This window comes from Danio rerio, chromosome 24, assembly GCF_049306965.1.
Source record: "Danio rerio strain Tuebingen ecotype United States chromosome 24, GRCz12tu, whole genome shotgun sequence".
In the NCBI taxonomy this organism is placed as follows: Eukaryota; Metazoa; Chordata; class Actinopteri; order Cypriniformes; family Danionidae; genus Danio; species Danio rerio.
The window spans coordinates 34271955-34296899 of NC_133199.1; the positions used below are offsets into that span (position 1 = coordinate 34271955).

Consider the following 24945-nt stretch of genomic DNA (forward strand, 5'->3'; position numbering starts at 1 on the left):
TGCACTGCTAAAGTAGTTCCATGCAGATCTTGACCGCATTGTAATTTCTCAGCCTACATAATTTAAATGTAAATCGAATGTACAGTTGACGTCAGAATTATTATTTCTCCTGAATTATTAGCCCCCCTGTATATTTTTTCCGCATTTTCTGTTTAAAGGAGAGAAGATTGTTTCAGCATATTTCTTTACATAATCATAATGATTAGATACTAGTATTCAGCTTAAAGTGACATTTAATATAAAGATAAAATAAAGAATCTATTTTTTGTGTGGTCCTTGATCTTTTTGAACATCGAAAAAGATTCTTGAACATTTTTCTGTGTCTGTACTTATGAGTGTTCTGCAGTATTGTAATTATTTATGGTACAGTACTGCATATAATCTGTCTGTGAGTCTAAAAACAAAGTCGATGAACCTGTTACAGTCACCAGCTAACTAGCTACTGCAGATTGCTGGAGAACCTTCACTTTCACTCGAACTACAATCACATCAACATATGGACTACAAATACTTTCATGCACCACACACACACCTGTTCCGCTTTTCTGTTGATTACACAAACACAGTTGGAAGCTGCTCATAGACTGATTATATGGACTTTAAATACAACACACACACACACACACACACACACACACACACACACACACACACACACATATATATTAGGGATGGGAAGATTAACCGATATGTATCGATACGCGGTCATGCGCGTGCACGATGCGAGTGCATCGGTTGAGCAGCAGAGGATGAATGAAATTTTGGAAGCAAATCGAGATACATCGGTTTTTGCGAGATGCATCGATTTTTCCGAGATACAGCTTATATTTTTAATATAGAATGTATTTTTTATTTATTAACACGTGTTGTCAACCTGTTTTGCCGCATAATTTAATCGACCTACATAAAGTAAGCCTTAGCAACGGATTTGCGGATGTGCACACACTACAACTCAGTGTATCAGGTGTGCGGATGAAGCTAGTGGAGCGCCCTCAGAAAGTGCGAGAAGCAAAACAAACATTTTATTCCCCACTGAGTTTTAAATCTAAAGTATGGCAAGCAACATTATGGATTTAAGGATGGACGACATGACAGGACAGATGCAATTTGCAAAATGTGCCGCGCATCTGTAAAATACGCGGGCAGTACGACTAATCTGAAATCTCACTTGAAGCAGCGCCACGGTGTTGTTGTGAAAGCATCTTCCAGTGTTTCTGCATCCCCGGCTTTCGCACTGCTTCAACCAGCTCCAAAAGTGGTGAGAAAAGCATTGCAAGTTTTTTTCCCGTGCGCAACAGTTCTGCTCGCTCTACGCCAATAACGAATGCTATTGCATTGTTCATCTGCAAAGATATTCAGCCTAGTGTCACGGAGAACGAAGGTTTTAAACACCTCCTCCTGTTAATTTTTATTTAATTATAATAATAATAATATTAATAATAATAATGATAAAAATAATTGGGTGTCACGGTGGCACAGTGGGTAGTTTGACCACCTCACAGCAAGAAGATTGCTGGTTTGTTATATTTTTATTAGCCTGTTGTTTACAGTGACAGTGATGTTTCAAAGCAGCATAACACTGCTAGTTCACCACCTTAAGTTTTGAATAATCAGTGGCAAAATATCTTTGTAAAACTTGTTTTCATAGTTGAAAAGTTAAATCACAATTCTTGTTGTGCAATGCTAAATTTATTTATGTTGAAAGAGTGCAAATATATACATATTTTTTTAATTGATATTGCACTTATACATTCTGTTTATCTTGAAAATACTTAAATAATATGTGCTATATGTTCTAAAATGGCCCTCTACTGTAAACTGACACTCTGGCTCTGAGAGAAGAGCCAGTTTGTAAAAAAAAGTCTTGGTTTTGCTTGGTTTATAATTAATCAAACTCATTCAATGGCACAGCATCCTTTTTCACATCATCTCATAAACTTGATCTAATTAGTGCTGAAATATCGCATCGTATCGTGATATGGGTGTGAATCGTATCGTGTCGCATCGCAATATGTCACAAATGTATCGCTAATATATCGGATCGTATTCTTTGTATCGAGATGCGTATCGGATCGGCATTATAGCTTAGATGCCCAACCCTAATATATATATATATATGACCCAGCGACCCAGCGACCTTCTTTCTGTGAGGCAACAGCACTACCTACTACCATTTCACACACACTCACACACACACACACACACACACACACACACACACACACACATACATATATATATATATATATATATATATATATATATATATATATATATATATATATATATATATTAGTCTTTATCTCTTTGTAAGCAGTAATTATCATGCTGTTATGCAAGAACAATTTCAGATGCAAGTCTGACTCTGACAATAAAGTTTAACAGCATTAATTATATAGGCAAGGTAGGGTAATTAGGGTAAATAAATAAAAAAATACCCTAAAATGGTTTTTAAAATTAAAAACATATTTCATTCTACCTGAAATAAAAAAATAAGACTTTCTCCAAAATAAAAAAAAAATGTTATTGGAAATACTGTGAAAATCCTTGCCCTGTTAAACATAATTTGGGAAATATTTGTAAAAAAAAAATATATATATATTATTTTGACTTCAACTGTACACTCAAATGCTCATGAGGAAGAGCTCTTCTGCATTTGCTCTTCTGTACGTTGGTTATTATGTCATGAAATTAATGTAAACACAGCTCACTTAAACCTTTCTTAACTCATTTCTCAAGTGGTATTTAGCAAGGAATCAGATGCAAACAGAGTATGACTGTTTGTAAAGCATACAACACCATCTGCTGTGAAAAACTAAGCTTAGAATCAATTCAAGAAAGAATATCAATGTAAAATCAGAATCATTTTTTTGTCCAATCAAATGTGGATATATTGAGTAATAATTAAAATATAATAAAGCTAGAAAACAGAACTCAACAGAGTAAGAACCTGATGATTTCTCACTACGTTTACTTTTTTGTCCAGTACTTTATTTGTAATGACAAATCAAATAAGTTGAGTTCTGTTTTCTACACTGACAAAAAATATTTATATGATTTTTTTTAAGGTAAGTGGTTGCAAATAATTTATATGGGCTGAATTTAAACTCAGATTTCCCCCACAGTCCAATAACATGCAGTATAAGTGAAATGGATAAGCTAAATTGACTGTGTGTGTGTGTGTGTGTGTGTGTGTGTGTGTGTGTGTGTGTGTGTGTGTGTGTGTGTGTGTGTGTGAATGCAATACTGGGTTGCGGCTGGAAGGGCCCCCATTGCGTAAAACATATGCCGGAATAGTTGGCGGTTCAATAGCGAGGTAGTGGTGCAGTAGGCAGTGCTGTTGCCTCACAGCAAGAAGGTCGCTGGGTCGCTGGTTCGAACCTCGGCTTAGTTGCCGTTTCTGTGTGGAGTTTGCATGTTGGGGTGGGTTTCCTCCGAGTGCTCCGGTTTCCCCCACAGTCCAAAGACATGCGGTATATATATATATAGTATGGATATAGTATATCCATAGTGTATGAGTGTGTGTGAATGTGTGTGTGGATGTTTCCCAGAGATGGGTTGTGGCTGGAAGGGCATGTGCTGCATAAAAACTTGCTGGATAAGTTGGCGGTTCATTCCGCTGTGGCGGCCCCCGGATTAATAAAGGGACTAAGCCGACAAGAAAATAAATGAATAAATAAATGAGTTGGCGGTTCATTCCACTGTGGCGACTCCGGACAAATAAGAAACTAAGCCGAAGGAAAATAAATGAATGTATGAATGAATTTAAACAAACTAAATTTAAACTTAATTTAATTTGTTGTTCAAATTCAGCCCATATAGAGTGTTTGCAACTACTTACCTTAAAAAATGTAAGTAAATCCAGTGAATCATTTTTTAATAGCTTTATTATATTCTCATTATTCAATACATCCACGTTAAACTTCTCAATATATCTCTCAGTGCATGTGAACCAGATTGAAGAAACCCTCCGTCAACAGAAAATGGGCCTTGAGGAATATAAATAGCTGTTCATTAACACAGTCCAAACAGATATTCCTCCTTTGTCAACAGTGATCATCTGAGCCCTACAAACCAGCGAGAAACCAACAGATGTTCATGTCTGGCTGAGTGATCGGGACTTCATGCTTGAAATGGTGTGTTTAGAGAGTTTTAGCCCATTAGGTTGGAAATGGTTTCGTTTGCTGATCTACTGTTGAGAATTAACATTGGGCAACTTGTCATGATTGTGCTGTTTATTAGAGTGTCGTTGTGCAGAAATGTGTTAACTGTTTTAGTTTTAATCAAAGTTTGTGTGAAAATATAGAGTCATGAAAACTCCCAAGGGTGGCACGTCGTCTCACAGCAAGAAGGTTGCTAATTCGAGTCTCAGCTAAGTCAGTTGGCATTTCTGTGTGGAGTTTGCATGTTCTCCCCGTGTTCATGAGGGTTTCCTCTAAGTGCTTTGGTTTCCCCCACAATTCAAAAACATATGGTTTAGGTGAATTGGATTAACTGAATTGGCCATAGTGTATGTTTGTGATTGAGTGTGTATGGATGTTTTCCAGTGGTGGGTTGCAGGTGGAAGGGCATCCGCTGTGTTAAACATATGCTGGATAAGTTGGTGGTTCATTCCACTGTGGTGACCCCTGATAAATAAAGCCGAAGGAAAATTAATGAATGTATTAAACTCCCAACTGTATTCTTTACGTGTTTCTGCTTAATTTTTGAGACAGGCAGTACTTTCCTAAAAAATTAAGTTTGCTATTTGTTCAAACTACTTATTTTAAAATGAAAACAACACAATTTTTGAGTTTTTTAGGGGGGCAGCTTTATTGTTTCATGTCTAATCCACTTAAATTTGTAAAAACGAATAAGTTAACGTAATTCCTTTATGTTGTCCCAACACAAATCGGTTTCACACAATTGACATCACAGTTGTCATAGCCAGTGATGAGAATAATGGCGCTATAAATAAACAGTGATACTTTTTTCAGTAATGAGCAATCAAATGAATTACTGTTTCCCCAGTTACAACGCCTTTACTGACAATAAAAAAAAGTGCATTACTAAAATTCAGAACACTGAAGCGGTTTTCATCCTATTCATCCTGTACTTGATCAAATGAAATCAGACTCAGACTCAACTTTATTATCCTGTTTAGGGAAACTAAAAATGCAGCAAGACGCTGTAACACAGGAGATGTGTAATGTAATGTACACTTGAATAAAATATTACCCCACAACATACAATACATCACATTGTAGGTGCATCTCCCTCCTCCCTGGACTCATATTCAATGTCCTAATGGCCACCATTATAAAATAATTTCTAACTCTATTTGTCCTGTAAATAGGAACTCTAAAACGACGTCCTGATGGCAACAGCTGAAACAGAGTACAACAGGTGATCCGGGGTGGATAGGATACCCTGAGCTCTCTTTAAAACACCAGTATGGTAAATTACCATTGGACCAGTTTGGTTAAAAACAATGATCTTGCCTACCACCTTCACAAGGCTACTCAACCTTTTCTTGTTTGACACACTCAGATTACCGTACAAAGCTACAATGCAGAGAGAAAACAGATTTAATAAATTGTTTATAAAACAGTGTCATCATAGAGGTACAAACCCAAAACAATCTCAGTTTCCTCAGTAAAAACTGTCTTCGTTGGACTTTTTTACTGACAGCCTGAGTGTTAGGTTAAAATGTCAACATATTGTCAATAACGGCCCCTCGATATTTATATGTGTCTACAATTTCAATGTCTACGCCTTTAATATTTGTTGTGTAGTTAACTCAAAATTGACTGAAAGTTAATTCTACTCATTTGAAAAGAGTTTTGAACTCAGTGTGGAAGGCAATGAGTTCATTAAATACCTCATTAACTTAATGGAGTAAGTTCACAGTACTCATATAGATTCTTTTTAACTCAAATGGTTTGTAGCAATCATTTTTTTCAAATGATTTGACTTGTCTAACTTATTGGGTTTTACAGTACTCGGTTTGAGTTCAAAGTGCTTTGTTTACTCAAATGGATTAAGTTTACAGTACTCATTAGGATTAGGTTTTGAACTTAAATGATTTGTTGCGATCGGTTTCCTCAAATGGTTTGAGTTACCTTAGCTTATTGGGTTTTAAAGTGTGTGAGCAGCCCCTCTCTCAGCCACGTAACCAATCAGCAATGATGATTGGTGTGTTTGTAAACGTTGTGTAACTGAGACAGCCGATTCGAATGTTATCACTTGATTAAGTGGGCATTATCAGTGCTTATCAGCTGATAGTTATGGGCCAGTAGGGGCCTTCTGCGCCTACTGGTAGACTTAGAAGGCTGTTATCATCCATCCACACGGTTAATAGATAATTATTTATATTATTTATTGAATTTCCCATGAATTGCATTTTTTAACATCTACCCCTACCCCAACCCTAAACCCAACCATCACAGTGATGTAAAAACAGCTCTTTATCAGGAGTCTTCTCCATTAGTATAGCTGATTAACCATGTGGATGGATGATAACAGCCTGAAGGTAAAAGTCATAGATGAATTATGCTGAATTGTAATAGCATTAATACTGTAGATTTGGACTAGTGTCTACTCATTATTTGTAACTAAGGTGTGCAGTATGAATATAATTTCATTATTATTGATGCCTTTTTAGAAATGTAATTAATTTTATTTATTGTATAGTATGGAGAGCTCTGCTATTCTTTTGGGATGAATAAAGTCTAAACAAACAAACAAACAAACAAACAAATGTAAACATTACCATGTAATGTACTGTAGGATTGAAGCCTAATGCTTAGGACTATAGCCTGTAAAGATTTAACCCCATTATTCTAATGCAGATTAGTTCTTTGTTTTTATGGGTCAAATAGGAAAAGGGGTTTCCAGGAATAAAACAATTAAAGTGCTACAAAATACATTTAAATGTGCATTTTCTGTGTTATTTACACAATACACACACTGTGACTAAAATGTTATTCAGTGTAGCAGTACAGCAAAATCTTACCAGGCTTAATTAGAATCTTTTGACAAGAATTAAGAATAATTTAATGACATGCTATATTGCTCACAGTTTAGCTTTAAACTATGTATTAATTTTGTAAAATATTTAAACATTTTAAAATGTTTATTATTGATTTATTTTGTTGTTGTTTTCTAAATTTGTTCACAATTGTAACAACAAATAGCAATTTTAAAAGCACAAACTGAAAACACAGAACTAAAACTTCACGTTTACTATGTTTTTTTTTAAATTACAATGGAGTAAAATCAAAGCATGGGCGACACAGTGGTGCAGTGGTAAGCACCATCGCGCTCACAGCAAGAAGGTCGCTGGTTTGAGTCTTGGCTTGCCAGTTGGCATTTTTTTGTGTAGAGTTTGCATGTTCTCCCCATGTTGGCGTGGGTGCTCCAATTTCCACCACAGTCCAAAGACATGCACTGTAAGTGAATTGGGTAAGCTAAATTGTAATGCTCCTCCAGGTTGGGAGTTGAGCGTTGGGCTAACGACCCACCTCCTAAAAAAATAGATGTTACGAAACACCAACATGGTGCAGCTTACGAATATCCACTTTAATATAAATGGCCCTCGGAGTAAGTAAAATAAAAGTGTATGTGGTCGATTTTGTGTGTGTTTGTGTTAAAAAGATAAAGTTAAAAAGAAAGTGTTCCATGAATATTATAAAAGGACAAATCAAAGATGATATTCAATCATCAGAATAAATGTTTAAATCTTTATTCTGTGCTTCATCACCATCCTTCAAATCACTTTGTTCCAATCCGCTTGTTAAGTGTGACGTCACGTGAATCGGCTTCCAGATCCAAGCGCTCTATTCAACTGTATGCGGAGACTCATGAAATGGTAATTATAAACGTTTACAAAGTGATTTAATACTTTCGAAAAATCACAATCGCAATATATATGTCCATGCCTAATATCCGATGATCAGAAAGGGATTAATTTTTTTGTAAATTGTTAAAATTTTGGTATTTGTGATGCAGCAAGCCCAGAGATTGTTGTGTACACTGTCACTTTATATAAAATTAACTTTATAGTGTGATATGAATTAAAAGTGATCATAAAACAAATAATTTCTCAACTTGAATGAGTGGTGCTTGGACCCAGAAACAGTATTACATACGTCACCAACACGTCATCACTTAACAAGCAGATCGTGTGAGTGTAAGGTGTGGCTATCATTTTGTTTGACCAATAGGGTCACAGGTGGTATAAAAATAGCATACTTCATCTCCAATATCATCATGAAGACGACAAAATATCATTATTCAGAGCACATCATTCTAAAGACAAATTTGTCTTCGTAATCTATCATTAAAATCGAATTTCTTTTTCAGCCAGCATTATTTTTCAGCCCTCTAACTACCTGTCAAACAGAGACCGTTTTTCACAACCCATGAATTCCTAATGGATAAAATCAAGCATCTTTTCTACCTTGAATATCCTTTTTCCCCCACTTTAAAGTTACTAACACTATATTGATTTATTTCCCTACAGTAATGTTTTAATTTTATGTGTTATAAATCCAATTAATAGTCACCCTAATGTAATTAATTTGATTGACGGTGTTGGTTTAAATCGATTTTTCTGAACGATATCTTAGGGAAATATAAAAACGCAAATGTGTGCTTCTGAGGTATTTTGTTTCTGTCTTTTCTGATCATTCTCTTTTCTGCTAGTTGCTCATAACCTAGATTCAGCTGTTTGTGTGTAAAGCCTTGAGCGCTTGTGCTACTGTTTTGAAGTAAGGAGGGGGGCAAAGAGGCCACCAAACCCGTATGCTTCTCTACCCCATTTTCATGTGATGGTTTATGCGGTTTGAGACTGTGAGATTAAGTCTCCCAGCTTTTAGAAGTGGAAGATCCCGCTTGCATGTTTAAGCCCCAAAAGCAAACCCTCAAAGAGCTGGACAAGCTCTTAAATCACTCTGACAGATCAGGAAGAGCCTCGAGCTTCTTCATCCTGGTCTCTTTACCTCTGTCCATCACAAAATCCCTGCATTTGTGGACTGCAGAAAAGGAAGAAATGCCTCATTAGATACGTTTTATTGCTTAAAGTCAGGCCCACGCAAAAATCTGCATGCACAGAAATCTGCAGATATCGTTACTTATGTAGATGTGTGTAAATATACATTTATTCAGTTTTTATATTCATTTAAGTAATCTTATTTAATAGTATGCAAATGTTTACATGATTTGGATACAAAAGCTTTTCTTTTAGTTGATATATTACTGTATATTTGGGACATTTTTTACCAAGTTAATGGTTCTAAATGGATTTGTATTGTAAACTTTAAATATAAGTAACTTTTTTTTTTTATTTGAAGTGTTTAGTTTTTAGATACGATACTCTCAAATTCATTCCACATTTGCAGATTTTGTACAAAACTCTTTGCAAAAATAGCAAAAAAATAAATAAATCACATATTCTGTCTGAAAAACATATTGTGTCTGGCCCTTCTTATAGTGTACTTTTAACTTCTCTTTAAATGTATATATTTTTTCCATGTTATAATGAGTTTTTATCCTAACCGTCCATGAAAGAAATGTGTGAAGTTTCTATTTTAGAAAAGGTTTATATTTCATCAATGTCCTGGCTGAAAAACAGCATAAACTACATTACGATGATTACCTCAGGTACTAATTATGTGCATTATACCGTGTTAAATGCTACGTGCCTGAGTTTTGCATGAATACTATGGGTGTAATGGATCACGGTTGGTCCGTGATTCATACGAATCACAATCCACGGTTCAGAACACAGGTGACCCGTTGATTCATAAATTTTTTCACTTATATTTATTCTAAATATTTAGCAATCTCAGAGAGATTGCCTCTCGCGTCATTTAAAACGCGTATAAAAGCATTTAGGCTTTCCTTTATTATAGAATTGTGATAAAAGAAGTTGTGGTAGGTTATTCGGGATGTGGTGGGTTTCTTAGGTTATTAAAGGTGTTTTCTGTCACTACTTGTTTAGCCTGCATTAATGCATTTAGTGTAAGCTGCATGATAAATCATTGAAAGATCGGGATCTCAACACCCACACAATATAAATGATAAATGATGGGGATTTGCATATGTTTATTAATACTTCCATTACTTATTTCTACATTTAGCATTAGCAGCAACAGCAGTAGTAACAGTGAATTTTTCACAGTACTGAATCTTTTACAATTTATTTTTTATTCAGCTGATGATTTCTTCATTTTATTTAAAATAAAACTACAGGCTAAAGTTTTGTTTGTTAAAACCAAAAGTTCCTTGCAGTACTGTTTTTGTAATAAATGGAAAGCAAATGACATTTCTGGCTGATCTTAAAAATGGTCCAATCCGTGACAAAAAAAAAAAACAAAACAAAAAAAAAACAATGTCATCCAAACCATGAAGTTTGTGATTCGTTACATCACTGTTTAATAACAGTTTACATTAAATTTATTGTCATACTGAAAGCAGAAGTAGATAGTTCACCTCAGGTCTTGAAAATAAAATAAATTCTAAAAATATAATAGTACACTACTCACTGAACCGCCTCTGAACGGTTTTATTTAAATGTTTCTGCCGTGTCATATATGGCAGGCAAATTGTTTATCGCTCTCGTTGGAAAATTCAAATTTTGTCTATTTTTGAGAACTGTCAGATGAAATAAAAAATAGAACTGAGTATATTTCTATTTAAATGTACTTGACCACAAGAGCATTTATATTTATTTCTATGAGGTTTTGACATCTGGAAGTGGTTGAAAAAATAGGCCCCATTTGCAGCTCCCTTTAGCATGATCTACTAGTGATTGGATTGACAAAATAAATGCATCTTAAAGATAGATGTAAGCGATGTGTAATTGTTCAAGGGAGGGGCTAAAATGGGAGTGCATGGTGACAGCATCGAGTGACGGACGGTCGTTTCAGATGTGAAGCAATGTCTTAAAACTTGATTCATTTTTTTCATTTTTTGAATAGCACACTGATAAGTTAATAACTGTATGACCAAAAACATGCAGTCCGTTAAGAAAGTGAAATTTGATTTCATTGCTCATGATGCTTTTGATAAATCTCATTGTTTTTGTGTGCTTTTTTATAGTATTTTATCAAAAATGTCATTACTTTTCTCTTCGTGAAGTTTCGTAAACTAATTTCGAGAGGAGCATGTGATATGATTGAGCACTACTGGCTGCTCATATGTAATCAGTAATAATCCAATTAGATTGATCCAAGTTTACAATAAATGGACCGATTTTTTTTCCTACTGCTCTATCTTTATTTTGGAAGAAACCCCCCTTCCACCCCATCTCCTCCTTTTCCTCCCTTTCTTAAGGGAAGCTCTCGAGACCTACACGATCTCAGATCCCCTTGTATGCTTATTGCCTTGGGCTCAATCATCTCCAAGCTCAGGGTTCTCTCTCGGGACAGCATGCCAAACCTGCTATTAATGCCCAACATATCTACTGTAAGTAAGAACTCTTGAAGAATGGTTTAACAAAGGTCACATAGTTGATGATAAATAACGTGACCAATAATATTAATCTTGCTGACCGAATGATTCAGTATATAGCGTGAAAAGGCCTCCAGTCAAGGCAAGGCTTCTGGTCGCATCAATATTGCAACACTTCATCTGCTAATGCATGCAAATAAGGGCAGAGCAGATTCTAATTTGGATTTATGGGATTGAAATAATGCCCATTCTCATAATGAGCATCAGCTCAATAAAACACAGCACATTTATTACTATTATTATGAGTCTTTTGGCACAACCTGCAGGCTTCAACAATGCACCCAGAGAATAATCAGTATATTGTTTCTGTTTTCGGCTTGTCGTAATTTGTCATCTTTTTTTCCTCAATGATTTGTTTTGTGACTTTAAAAAAAAAAAAAAAAAAAATWATATATATATATATATATATATATATATATATATATATATATATATATATATATATTTTAGTCAGAACTTCCTAGCAACCATTCTTAACACCCTAGCAACCAAACCAAGCTTCAAAGTAATACATGTTTTTACATCTCTTTGAGAATATGTAAAAGCACAGCAGCTAATTTGACACTGTCTGATTTGTGTTTCAGATCACCGTGACAGAAACGGTGTTGTTCTTGATACAGTACACGTCCAAAGATCTTGACAGTCGAGAGAAGACCATGGTGACTGGGGACTGCTGTTACCTCAATCCATTAGTGCGGAGAACTTTTCGTTTCCTTGGTAAGTCTCAGCGGCTCATGTACTTCATTTTTTACTCCTTTTTAATGATCTTTTTACATTGAATGTGGAGCTTTTAGGACTGGCATGTAATTTGCAGTTGAACCATGGGAATTACTCGGAAGTGGTTTGTCCTCCTCAAAAGAGAGAGGTTGGACCAACCAGCGGTAAGTGCATTAGTGTCTAAAACCCTGGTATTTTTAGGCTGAAATGTATGTGAAGGCAGAAATTCGAAACACTTATTCTTCTTAAAAGGATAGTTCAAGTGAATAAACATTGTGGCATCAACTTAACCTCACATATAACTTTTTATTTTTTAATGTATTATGATGTTAAAAATAATAATAATAATTTTTATAATAATAAAAAGATTCATCTGTATTTAGCACTGCTCTATGTAAAGGCACAATATAAAAACAATTAAAATGTCTATAAACGTCAAAGATTTACAGTAAACTACTGTGTTTAATTAATTTTTGTCTATGGTAATACATCAATGTTTTAAAATAGTAACACTTACACATTGTACTTTTGTTACATAAACAAACGTACAACCAAAAGCAGGTGGTGATGAGAATGTCATATAAAGAGCCAATGCTTATCCGCTTGCAGAGAAACATGCTGATATGTTGAAGGTATCCATAGATTTATACACTAGATATCGCAAACGGGCCCTGAACATGCGTCAATACCAACGCCATGTTTGTACAGTGCTTCCAGAACAAAAGTCATTCAATCGCACTTAGTCAAGACTAAAGCCAATCTGAAGATGCTGGACTTTAGTGCTGTGTACGGGTGTAGTATGAGCAAACAAAGAAAACAAAGCATAAAGGCAAAACATTTCATAGGTAAGATTTCCATTTTTATGATTTTGTATGTTATGAACTTTTGTGCTCGACAAGTAATGTTATTGATTGTAAAGCTTGGTTTATACTTCTGCGTCAAGTGACCGGCGTAACCCACGGCGCATGCAACATGCATAGCTGTGCATTTATACTTCTGCGCGCTGTCACTGTTGGTCTGCATTAACACTTCCGAAGCGCTAGTGGACAGTGAGGTGTTAATGTTCCTCTGTGTCGAGTTTCTTTGCTGCTGTTTTGTTTTTTCTGAACACTTTCTGAATGTTAAAGTGGCTCAAACTCGCTCATTTTGAGGCAGAAACTGACGGACATGCAACAATTTTAACTATGAGGTGAACACAAAACAAAACTTCCCAAACAAAACGCCGCTCGCTTGGCTCTCGGTCCCACCCTGACTCGTCATCGCTACCAAGCCGACCTATCACAGAGCTTGCGCTACGCGTTGTTGCGACATGTAGTTACATTTTTTGAAAGGTGCACGTCAGCGACGCCGACGGCCACGGCGTAGGGCTATGCGTCAACTGTTCCTACAGATCTTACTTTGAGCTCCCGTGAAAAGACTAATAAAGAGTCCTGCGGGCCACTGCTTTCCTTTGCTGAACTAAATAAATAACAAAAGTGACTATGAAAAATAATGTTCACTACCTGCTACAAAATAAACAAAGTATCAAAATACACAAACGAAACAAAATAGTTAACACATTTAGAAAGCTAAAGGATCAAAAAGTTAACAAAAAAATGACATTGAAAAGAACGTCATGTGGATTGGTCCTGGCATGCGTGGAGCGCTGCCAGCCAGACACCCTGAACACAAGCCAATGAGAGTAAGCAAGAGAGAAATGAGACAGAGACTGAGCCGCCATTGCTGTGGCGAATATTACAAATAATTGAATATTGCAAATGGAATCTTGACCTTATTCTAAAATGCGGAAGTGCGCCTGTTTTCGCGATTGTTTTAGAATGTCCGATTCAGTCGCCTATGGGAGAAATGACTTGGAATAATAAACGGCAGAAAACGGTCAAACTACTTGCTCTACAAACAAATGTTTGCATGAATATACAGACCAAGTAGAATAATATAATAAGAGAATATCAGTTTGCAACATCAAACAGCAAAACGAGCAGTTTTTAATGTCTAAAAATGAATGGAAGTGAATGAGACCGGAAGTCTTGAGCCAAAAAGATTCAAATGGGTGCGCCCGCTCGTCTGCTGAGAATAAGGTGAATACCATTCACATCAGAAAGGTGGATATGCACATTAAGACGCATGGTTCAAACGAATCGTTCATAATGGAGATTAATTTACAAACGAATCGCTCCCTCCATTAGAATTAGAAGTTAAATAAGGAGAGGGAGTGTGTTTCAGGACACCGATTAGGGGTTGGACCCTCTTTTGCCTTCAGAACTGCCTCAATCCTTTGTGGCATAGATTCAACAATGTACTGGAAATATTCCTCAGATATTTTGGTCCATATTGACATGATAGAATGACACAGTTTTGTTTGTTGTCTCCCATTCCACCACATCCCAAAGGTGCTCTATTGGATTGATATCTGGTGACTGTGGAGGCCATTTGAGTACAGTGAACTCACTGTAATGTTCAAGAAACCAGTCTGAGATGATTTGTGCTTTATGACATGGCGTGTTATCCTGCTAAAAGTAGCCATCAGAAGATTCTGAAACAGCCATTACTGTGGTAATAAAGGGATGGACATGGTCAGCAACAATAATCAGGTTGGCTGTTGATATGGTGCTCAGTTGGAGCTAATGGGCCCAAAGCGTGCCAAAAATATCCCCTACATCAGGGGTCACCAAACTTGTTCCTGGAGGGCCGGTGTCCTTCAGATTTTAGCTCCAACTCTAATTAAACACACCTGAACAAGCTGATCAAGGTCTTACTAGGTATACTTGAAACATCCAGGCAGGTGTATTGAGGCAAGTTGGAGCTAAACCCTGCAGGGACACCGGCCCTCCTGGACCGAGATTGGTGACCCCTGCCCTACACCATTATACTACATCATTACATGGTGTGGTCTTCTGCTGTTGTAGCCCATCCGCCTCAAGGTTGGACGTGTTGTGCGTTCAGAGATGCTCTTCTGCGTACCTCGGTTAAACGAGTGGTTATTTGAGTTCCTGTTGCCTTTCTATCAGCTGAAACCAGTCTGACCATTCTCCTCTGACCTCTGGCATCAACAAGGCATTTGCGCTCACAGAAGTGCCGCTCACTAGATATTTTCTCTTTTTCAGGCCATTCGCTGTTAACCCTAGAGGTGATTGTGCGCTGAAATCCTAGTAGATCAGCAGTTTCTGAAATACTCAGATCAAAGTCTGGCACAAACAACTATGCCGCGTTCAAAGTCACTTACAGTAAATCACCTTTCTTCTGATTCTGATGCTCAGTTTGAACTGCAGAAGATCGTCTTGACCATGTCTACATGCCTTAATGCATTGAGTTGCTGCCAAGTGATTGGCTGATTAGAAATTTGCGTTAATGAGCATTTAGACAGGTGTACCTAATAAAGTGGCCGGTGAGTGTAAATGTAAGGTGTCAGTGTCACACAACTACTAAATATGGGAACACACATGACACTAAAGTAATGCCTTAAGCATTATTTATCAACATTATGTAACATAAAATCTGTACTGTACAAAAAAATTGGAAAAGTGTCATGCAGGAAGTTATGGGTAAGTCATTTTACTGTTATTCATATTAATAAAGCTTAGCCTACTGCTAATCAGGTTCCAGGTTATTACTCTAGCATTTTTACACTTTGGGCTTTATTTTGACGGTCCATGTGCAGAGAGCAAAACGCAGGGCGCAAATGTGTTCAGGGTGTGTCAGAATGCATTTTTGCTAACTTAAGGATGGGAAAATCCGCTTTACGCCGTGGCGCATGGTCTAAAAGGGTTGAGTTTATTTTCTTAATGAGTTATAGGTGTGTTTTGAGAATAAACCAATCAGAGTCTCATCTCCCATTCCCTTTAAGAGCCAGCTGCGTCGCGCCATAAGCGCATTTGCTATTTACATGACGCAAAGTAAGTGGAAGTGGAAAACATTTCACAAGCAAAAAGTTAACAGTTTTTTTTTTTTTTTAAAAAGAAAACAGAAAACAGATAAACAGAGCATCTGCCGTGCAGAATGAGAGATAAATGATCTTCTTTCACTTTTGCTCTCGTGGATAGGGAAACCTTTACGCACAGACATCAATTAGCCTATAAATAATTAATTGCGTTTGTTAAGCGCAAAGATTTGTTTCAAAACTATTTATAAATTCAGTTCTAATTTCCAGCAAACAAATAAATGAACAATAATAACAAAGTGTGTTCAAAAACCTGAGTTATATCCTAAAACACATGCAGTGCCCCATATGGTCTAAAACCTGACAGGTGGGCAAATCTAGGCTTGTTTTTAATAAAACAAATATAAATATGGATATAATAAATAATACTGCTAATAATAATAACATTATACAAAAGCAAATTGTTATGAATGAACTAAAAAAAGCCTCCCGAGATGAAGAAGACATAAACGCAGTGATTTTTCATATTTATGTAGGCTAGAAAATAATATGTTTTGTAATATTTTAATCCTTTATATGTATATCCTATATATTTTCTTATTATATCCTATATATATATATCCTTAATATTTAAATTTTTTCATATGTAAAGATATTTGCGTATTGCTCTACATCTTGTGTGTAGGCTAATAAGCAGTGTGTAAGCGAGGCGCAACTCTGCACGGAGTTTAGACCGGGTTTGTTTTGGTCTAATGAAAAATCTTATATAGTTTCTCAAAATAGCAACGCGCCAGCGGTCCGCCTCAGAACGCCTTTCTTTTTAGACCAGAACTCCTATGGGCAAACATATGAGCGCAAATGCATTTGCTATTTAAACAACGTGGTGCAAAACAGCAAAACGACACTTGCGCCAAGCTGAAACTAGCAAATAACATTTGCGCCGCGCCTTGCGCCACACTGCGCCGGATGTATGATAGGGCCCTGTGTCTTACTGTTAAACTCACAGCCATTTTTATAACAGTATGTTTTCTGCTGTCAGTGTAACCTTACATGCCTTAAAACATCACAATAGCAAAGCCTTTTCAATCACATCACACACTTAATGCAGTTTAGCAAATTAGGACCATACTTAATCTGCGCTGTCTCTCTTTAGCTCACACTTTCGTTCTCCCAGTTAAATTTCCCCCCTTTTCTCTCAATTTCCTCCTCTAATGCTTTAGTGTTTCGTGAGATAAAGAAATGGCAATGACATGGATTATTAAGCTGATCCTCAGAGAAAATCCAATCCCATCTCCTATTAATTTCTGCCGTAAATGGCTCCTATTCAAAACAGACATTCTCATTTTCCAGCAGAATATACAGTACTTAAAGAAATAGTTTCACATGCCTTAGTCATCCGAGCTGTGGGATTGCTGGACATCTGACGGCATTAGAGGTCTTAAAGGCAAATCAGATAAGCAGAATTGTTCCTAAGCCTCCTGCTGGGTGCTGAGAAGATCACCTTTACTTTACTGACAGCATCTGTCACTGCTCCACTGTCAATATGGCCTAGAGGAAATCGGATCTATCTCAGAGCAAAGCGTCTTTTGTAACGTTTGACTCCTCATTTGACTCCACAAAAAGTATTGCCATGATGGTTTAAACTACATCAGTGACATTTGTGTATTTGATGAGAAATTTCAAGCTCAAAATCTGTTTTATTTTTCCTTCGTTCATATCTCCATGACTGTCAGGAAAATAAATATTTTCCAATTGCTTCTATTCTTAATTTCCCCAATTGCTTGAGAGGCAATGATCATACTGGAAACATATTTTGGATTTTATTTTAAAGATATCATGTGTCCACTACTGTGTCGTGCAGTGCATTACTAAAGTCAGCTTTGGAATTATGACTGGCACTACAGTCACTACAGCGATTTCAATTCAAGGAACTTAATAGTTTCCTTCATAGAAGCTGGAAATCAGAGTTTTCTGAAGCCATGCATGGATGATTGTCATTTTAAAAAATGAAAAATACATGCACTCTTTAAAATTCTCTTTGCTTCTTGACTCATTCATTCATTTTTTGCCATATACTGAAAGCAGCCGCAGCAGCAGCAGATTTTGAAAATAAAATAAACTGTTAGAGATCAAACTTTAAAACTGTGAAATATGCAAACCAACATATATCAGTGATTCAGCATACTCATTTAATAATGTTAAACAATCTGCGTCTCATTTGGGAGTCTGTTACTGTCCACCGGAGGTCACATTTCGATCGTGGGCACTTAGTTTGAGTAACTTTCTGAATGAATGAATGAATAAAAGAAATGAAATATGCAGGTTTCCACCTAGGCAACCCAGGGTGCTGAAGTATAAGTGGCTAAACTGGCATTGGGCATGTTAAAGTGATCAAAACAAAGACAGACGTTCCAGCACATAACAGACATTTTCAAAGAACTGATAAAAAATAAACAATATGTGTAGAAACTGATTGAAATTTAAGTCAAAATTGACAGAAAGTCCACTGCAGCTGTCAGATCGTACTCATATTTTATAATAGAGACATCAAATTGCATTGTTATTTAAGTAATTAATACATTTACCAAAGATGGAATACAGGGACGGTTTACCAAAAATTAAAAAAAATCTGCCCTCATTTACTGATCCTCCACTTATTCTAAGCCTATTTCTTTCTTTCTTTCTTTCTTTCTTTCTTTCTTTCTTTCTTTCTTTCTTTCTTTCTTTCTTTCTTTCTTTCTTTCTTTCTTTCTTTCTTTCTTTCTTTCTTTCTTTCTTTCTTTCTTTCGTTTAACACAAAAAATGTGCATGATGTACAAAATGTACTGAGGAAAGTTGGGAAAAAGCAGCCATTGACTTCCATAATATTTCTTTTCTAGCATGAATGTCAATGTTTTTTTTTCCAACATTCTTCAGAATATCTTGTTTTGTGTTCAGCAGAACAAGGAAATTCATAAATGTTTATAACCACATGAGGATGAGTAAATGATAATTAACCTTTCATTTTTAAGGTGAACTACTGTACCCCTTTAAATTGGTCACAAATGCTAGTAAAGAGACTTAATGCAGAAGATAAATGCATTTTTTTTTCATCTTATATTTTGGAAAAAAAAATTATACAGAAAGATTAAGCTGCCTGCAGCTAAATTGTTTTCAACGGTGATATTAACGATGCAAGTTTATTTTGCATCAATTTAGCATATTTAAATTATTTCTGAAGGATTAGGTGACAGTGAAGACTGGGGTAATGATGCTGAAAAAAAAAATAAAAATCAGCATCGCATGACAGGAATAAATTTGCTTTTGAAAATATATTCAAATTAAAAAATAAAACATCCATTTTAAATTAAAATAATATTTCAGTATATCACTATTTATATGTTTATAAATGAGCAAATGTTTCAAAAACATTATAAAAACACACTGACCTCAAACTTCTGAATAGTAGCGTACTATATGAATATGTAAATTCACAATATTCACAATACAGAACAAGCTAAATGTACAGTTGAAGTCAAAATTATTCACACATTATGTTTAACAGAGTAATGAAAGTTTTCTTCTGAAGAAAGTCATATTTTGTTTTATTTTGGTTAGAATAAAAAAAAGCTGTTTTTTATTTTTTTTTATTCATTTTACGGTCAATATTATTTTATATTATTATATTATTATTATTATTATTATTTTGTTTTTATTATAAATGAAAGAATATAACTCAGTCTTTTTTGTTAGGTGTTAGTAATAAGCATTTGGTTAAAGTACTTTTATGGTAGCTCTCAATCAGTTCCGAAAGATAAACTGCCTAGAAGTGTGTTTGCAGCCAGCTGGGGGTGCTTGACATGAAAATACTGTGGAAACTGATGTTTTTTTCCTGTTTTGTTAGTGATGGTGGTGCATCCTAACAGAAAAGCATCAAATAAGACCAGTTGCTTCATGACCTGGAGTCAGTGACTTGTGTTATTTGCATAATGACTCACGCTGCGATGTTCTTCGGGAGAGATTAAATTTAGAAAATGGCTGTGGGTCATGGTGCGCTCTCGCTTAGCCCAGATGCGATTTTTCACTGATATTTTTCTGTTTGCATGAGGAGAACTTTTAGTTCATGTCAACTTTTGATACAAAATTGATGATGAGTGAATACAGAAACGGTTTCAAAGCAGCATGTCCCATTTTTTTTAACAATGTATCAAAGTATTAATAAATGAAATGCTAAAACTATTAGACTGAAACAAATTTATAGAGTTTTTTCTTCTAATATGAAACAGCTGTGATTAGGCAACATTTAACTTTTGTTTTCATTTCAACCCATTTAATTATTATTAAACAAAAAAATGTTTCCTGCCAACTTAGTTATTATACATTTATAATAAATATTAAACATTTACGACTTATTAAGGATTTTTTCCCAACCTAAAGAGCTTTTACAGTGTAATTAAATATTATTGGATTATAGTAAAGTATATGTTAAGATTTTTAAAATAAATTTTCTACACAGTTTGCTGTCAGCCTTTAATTATACAATTTTGATATATATATTTTTTTGTAGTGAATCCATAAACATCTACAAATCCATTGTAGTTTGTCCTAAACTAGGGGTGTGATGAGCTCTCGGGCTACAAGACTAATGCCGAGTTCAGACTGCATGACTTTCAAAGTAGTCGTGTCAGGTGTTTTCACACTGCATGACTATCTGTGCTAGCGTTTTATCGCAGCTTTGTTTACAATGCAAGATGGATCGACGACAGGGGGTTTCACACTGTAAGACTTTAAAATAGGAAGAATCCCTGACAACTTTGTCCAAACTATGTCTCACAACTAAAAACACTTAGTATATATTTTGATATTAAGTACATAACTAGAAAGAAGCCTTTAATGGGGTGGAAAATGTACATATTTGCTCACCTGGGTTTGAAAGGAGTTAGAAATTTCTGCTCAGCTTATTTTTTCGACCCAGGTGGTTTTGCTCAGATGACACGTCAAACAGACATGGGTGCTCCTGCCAAATTTCTGCTTGTTTTTCCTTCATTTCTTGGGTCCAAATAAACTGAAAATGAGCACTTTTAACTTCTCCCCCAGCCTCCCACTGGCCTGCAGGTAACCAGACTAGTGGATGCTGCTCTCTCATTGGCTCATTGGTGATCAGGGATGTTATTTTCAGTCAAAGCTCATTTCACACTGCATGATTTGAATCGCCGACAGGTCCAGATATTTAGCATGCCAGAATATCTCATGGGCATCAATGACTCATCTGCACTTCTTTTAGATTGTGTCTTTGATAGTTCACACTGTGTGATTGTAACTCGCGTTTTCAGTTTTCAGACGTTTTCAGGTTTTTCGATTTCTCAAAACCTGTCGGCGAGTCAATATCGGGGTTAAAATCATGCAGTCTGAACTCGGCATGAATCAAGACGAGATTTCTCTGTGAGCTGAAAAATTGTCTCATGAATTAGGATGTTATGTCATTAACGTAAGTTTTCTTATTATTTGGTGTGTGGCATGAAATTACATTAAAACAACTCTCTCCTATCAGTGCTTAATTCATACTCATATTCCGTAGCTCAGAGTTTGTCACAGGGGCATGAAATGTTGCAGAATGAAAGTGAAACTGATGAAAAATGAAAGGTTTTTTTTTAGGTTTAATTTGTGGAAAGGAGTTTGATTTCTCATGTGAAGGTGTACAAGGGACAAGCCAATCATTAGAGTTTATAGCAAAATTTTATGCAGTGTTTGCATGTCCTTTATGGCACAGTTTATTGAAATAGAAGTAAAATAGCATTCATTACAAGTTGATTTAAGAAAGCACCTAATAGTTTTGCATTTTGTAATTTTTATTTATTTTTTTAGTTGAATAAAATACTTTTTTTTCCCCGTTCATGTTTATGAAAATTTCCTAAAAATAGTGTAAAAATCTTGTCTCACTCTCATGAACCCAATCTCTTGTCTCATCACATTTCGTGGAGTAAAGGCTGATATATTCTTCTGCATCAAGCGCACATTTGTCTGGCGCAGCCGACGCTTACAGCTCTCAAAAACTGTAACTTCATGTCACAACGACTTGTATCTCAAGCTCTGTGAATGGTCGGCTTGGTAACAGTGACAAGAGAGGGCGGTGCTGAGAGCCACGAGTCTGATGGAGTGAGTGTTTAAAAGTGTCGAGTTCTGTGAAGGAGCTTCAGTTGGAATCTTTTGTTTATGTTTACCTTATGATTAAAGTTGTTGCATGTCCGCCGGTTCCCACCTCTGAATTTGTGAGTTTTAACTACTTGTACATTAAGGGAGCGTTCAGAAAAAAAAACTGAGACAGCCGATTCAAATGTTATCAATTGATTGAATGGGCAATATCAGTGGTTTTCAGCTGATAAATATGGGCCAGTAGGGGCCTTCTGTGCCTACTATTATGCTCAGGAGGCTGTTAACATTTATCCACATGGTTAATCAGCGATAGATCACTTATGACTGTGCGTGGCCAGAAGTTAACAAGAATTATTTATATTGTTTATTAAATTTCTCATCAATTGCATTTTATTAACGTCTACCCATACCCTAAACCTACCTGTCACAGTAATGTAAAAACAGATCTGGATCTAGAGTCTTCTCTATTGGTATGGCTGATTAACCATGTGGATAGATAATACCGACCTTCTGAGCCTACTAGTAGGCGCAGAAGGCCCCTACTGGCCCAAGTCTATCAGCTGATAACCACTGAGTATGCCCATTCAATCAAGTGATAACATTCGAATCGGGTGTACAAACAACGTGCAGAAGTATAAATGCACAAATGCAAGGCATGCACTGTGGGTCACTGCAATCACTCGATGCTGAAGTATAAAGCATCTCATTACACCCCTATCTCAAACCAATTGCTTTTTAGTAGATTATTTTAATTAATCTTATATATTCTTTATATATATTTACGAAATTGAGGCGACGCAGTGGATAGCACGTTCGCCTCACAGCAACAAGATCACTGCTTCAAGCCTCGGCTCGGTCAGTTGGTGTTTCTGTGTGGAGTTTGCATGTTCTCCCCGTGGGATTCCTCCGGGTGCTCTGGTTTCCCCCACAGTCCAAAGACATGTGGTATAGGTGAATTGAATAAGCTAAATTGTCCGTAGTGTGTGTGTGTAATTGTGTGTGTGGATGTTTCCAAGTGATGGGTTGCGGCTGGTAGGGCATCTGCTGCATAAAATATATGCTGGATAAGTTGGCGGTTTATTCTGCTGTGGCGACCCCGGATTAATAAAGGGAATAAAAGAAAATAAAAATTGCACATTCAATTGCACATACTGTAGATTAAAAGGACAATATGTTCCTCCTCAGAATGTTTCTCATCATTGTGTGAGTATACGTGTGGATATCCTGTATTTAGCACCAGTTTGTTCTTAGACAAATAGCAGAAACAGCCAGAGTCATAGCATAAATGTGATGCCAGCCAATGACCTAATAATATGGCCTTTTTATTCAAACCTCAACTGACATTCTTATACTCTCTTTGTAAAAAATACCACATACTTTTTCAAATTGCCTGTCAAACTTGTGGATTTTTTACGTGACACACAGCAACACAAGGCACTCATCCGAGTGACTGTATTTACTCCGGGAAACTTGCTAAACGGCACTTTGTTATATTAATGTTGTCTAAATGCGTCTGCCAACAGTTATGAAAATGACTTATTGTTGATACCAGTCTTTCAGCGACGACAATAATAGCCTTGTCGAGCTTGTCATTCTGTCGAGCTGAAAAGATGTTGCAAACAAAAAGAACATGGCATTTAGGAGTGAAGGAGAAAAACGGAGCTCTTTTAGAAACAATGGTGACTTTCTTTTCTCCGGCTAATATTGTAAAACCCCTAAAAAACGAAGGCTATTATGAAAAAGAAGACTAATTTGTGATCTGTCCATCATGTTCTGGGGTTCCTCAAGCTCAGGGGTTCTCATTTTGCTTCAGGAGTGATGAACCAACATAATGATTTCCTGTAATTAGAGGAACAATCAACTTTTTTGGAAGTTAAACAGTTGAGTTTTATCAGAATTAAATCTATTCTATTCTATTTAATGTGGCAGGAGCATTTTAGCTTAGCATAAATCACTGAATCTGATTAGGCCAATGGAATTAGCTTTAGCAAAAAAAAAAAAAATCAAACAAGAGTTTTGATTATTTTCCTATTTAACCCATTTTAACACTGGTGTGATCGTTGAAGCATACAATCACACCGGTGTGATTAGTATTTTCAAAGTGCACGTCATCAACTGTTAATATTCAAATCTGACAACCCACAAAAAGAGGTGCACAGCACATTTCATAAATCACAACTTATCCGTGCTTTCAAACAACATTTATTTTAGGTTTCAGACATTTAAATACTTATAACTACAAGTAAAACCTACCATTTAAGGGTTGTAAAATGCAATCTTATGTCTATGGAGACAGTAATAATAATATTTTTTAAATATAACTTGACAGTTGCTTTGTTCACGTAAGATACACACTGTTTATGTTACTACAACATTCACTCTATTCCTCCCCCATATAAATAGTTGCTTACCTTTATGTATTTGGATGTAAATTCTGAATAAACATGATGTAAATGCATCAGCTCTGATCTCTTCTGCACTTGTTGCTATAAGAGATACTGCTGCTATCGCAAGTTACATAGATGTATATTATTCATTAAATTATGCATTAATAGTATTTTATTAATGTCTACCCCTACTTCAACCCTAAAACCCAACCCTCACGGCAATGTAAAAATATTATTTGGTGTACAGTGTCACAAAAGTAATGCTATATTGACGTGAGTATCCTCAGCTGTATCCCATCTTGATTTCTCTGCGCTGCAGGAGAGGGCAAAGTCTAGATG

General features: G+C 36.0%; 1 protein-coding gene across 12 annotated transcripts in view; it reads left to right on the forward strand.

Annotated features, from left to right (window-relative positions):
• Positions 1-24945, forward strand: part of plppr5b (phospholipid phosphatase related 5b) — a 106442-nt gene that overhangs the window by 38184 nt on the left and 43313 nt on the right. For all 12 annotated transcript variants that reach the window (XM_073939922.1, XM_073939919.1, XM_073939924.1 and 9 more), the window contains one exon: positions 12078-12210. In XM_073939922.1, the coding sequence (XP_073796023.1) occupies positions 12078-12210 (133 nt within the window). The remainder of the gene's footprint in view (positions 1-12077; positions 12211-24945) is intronic.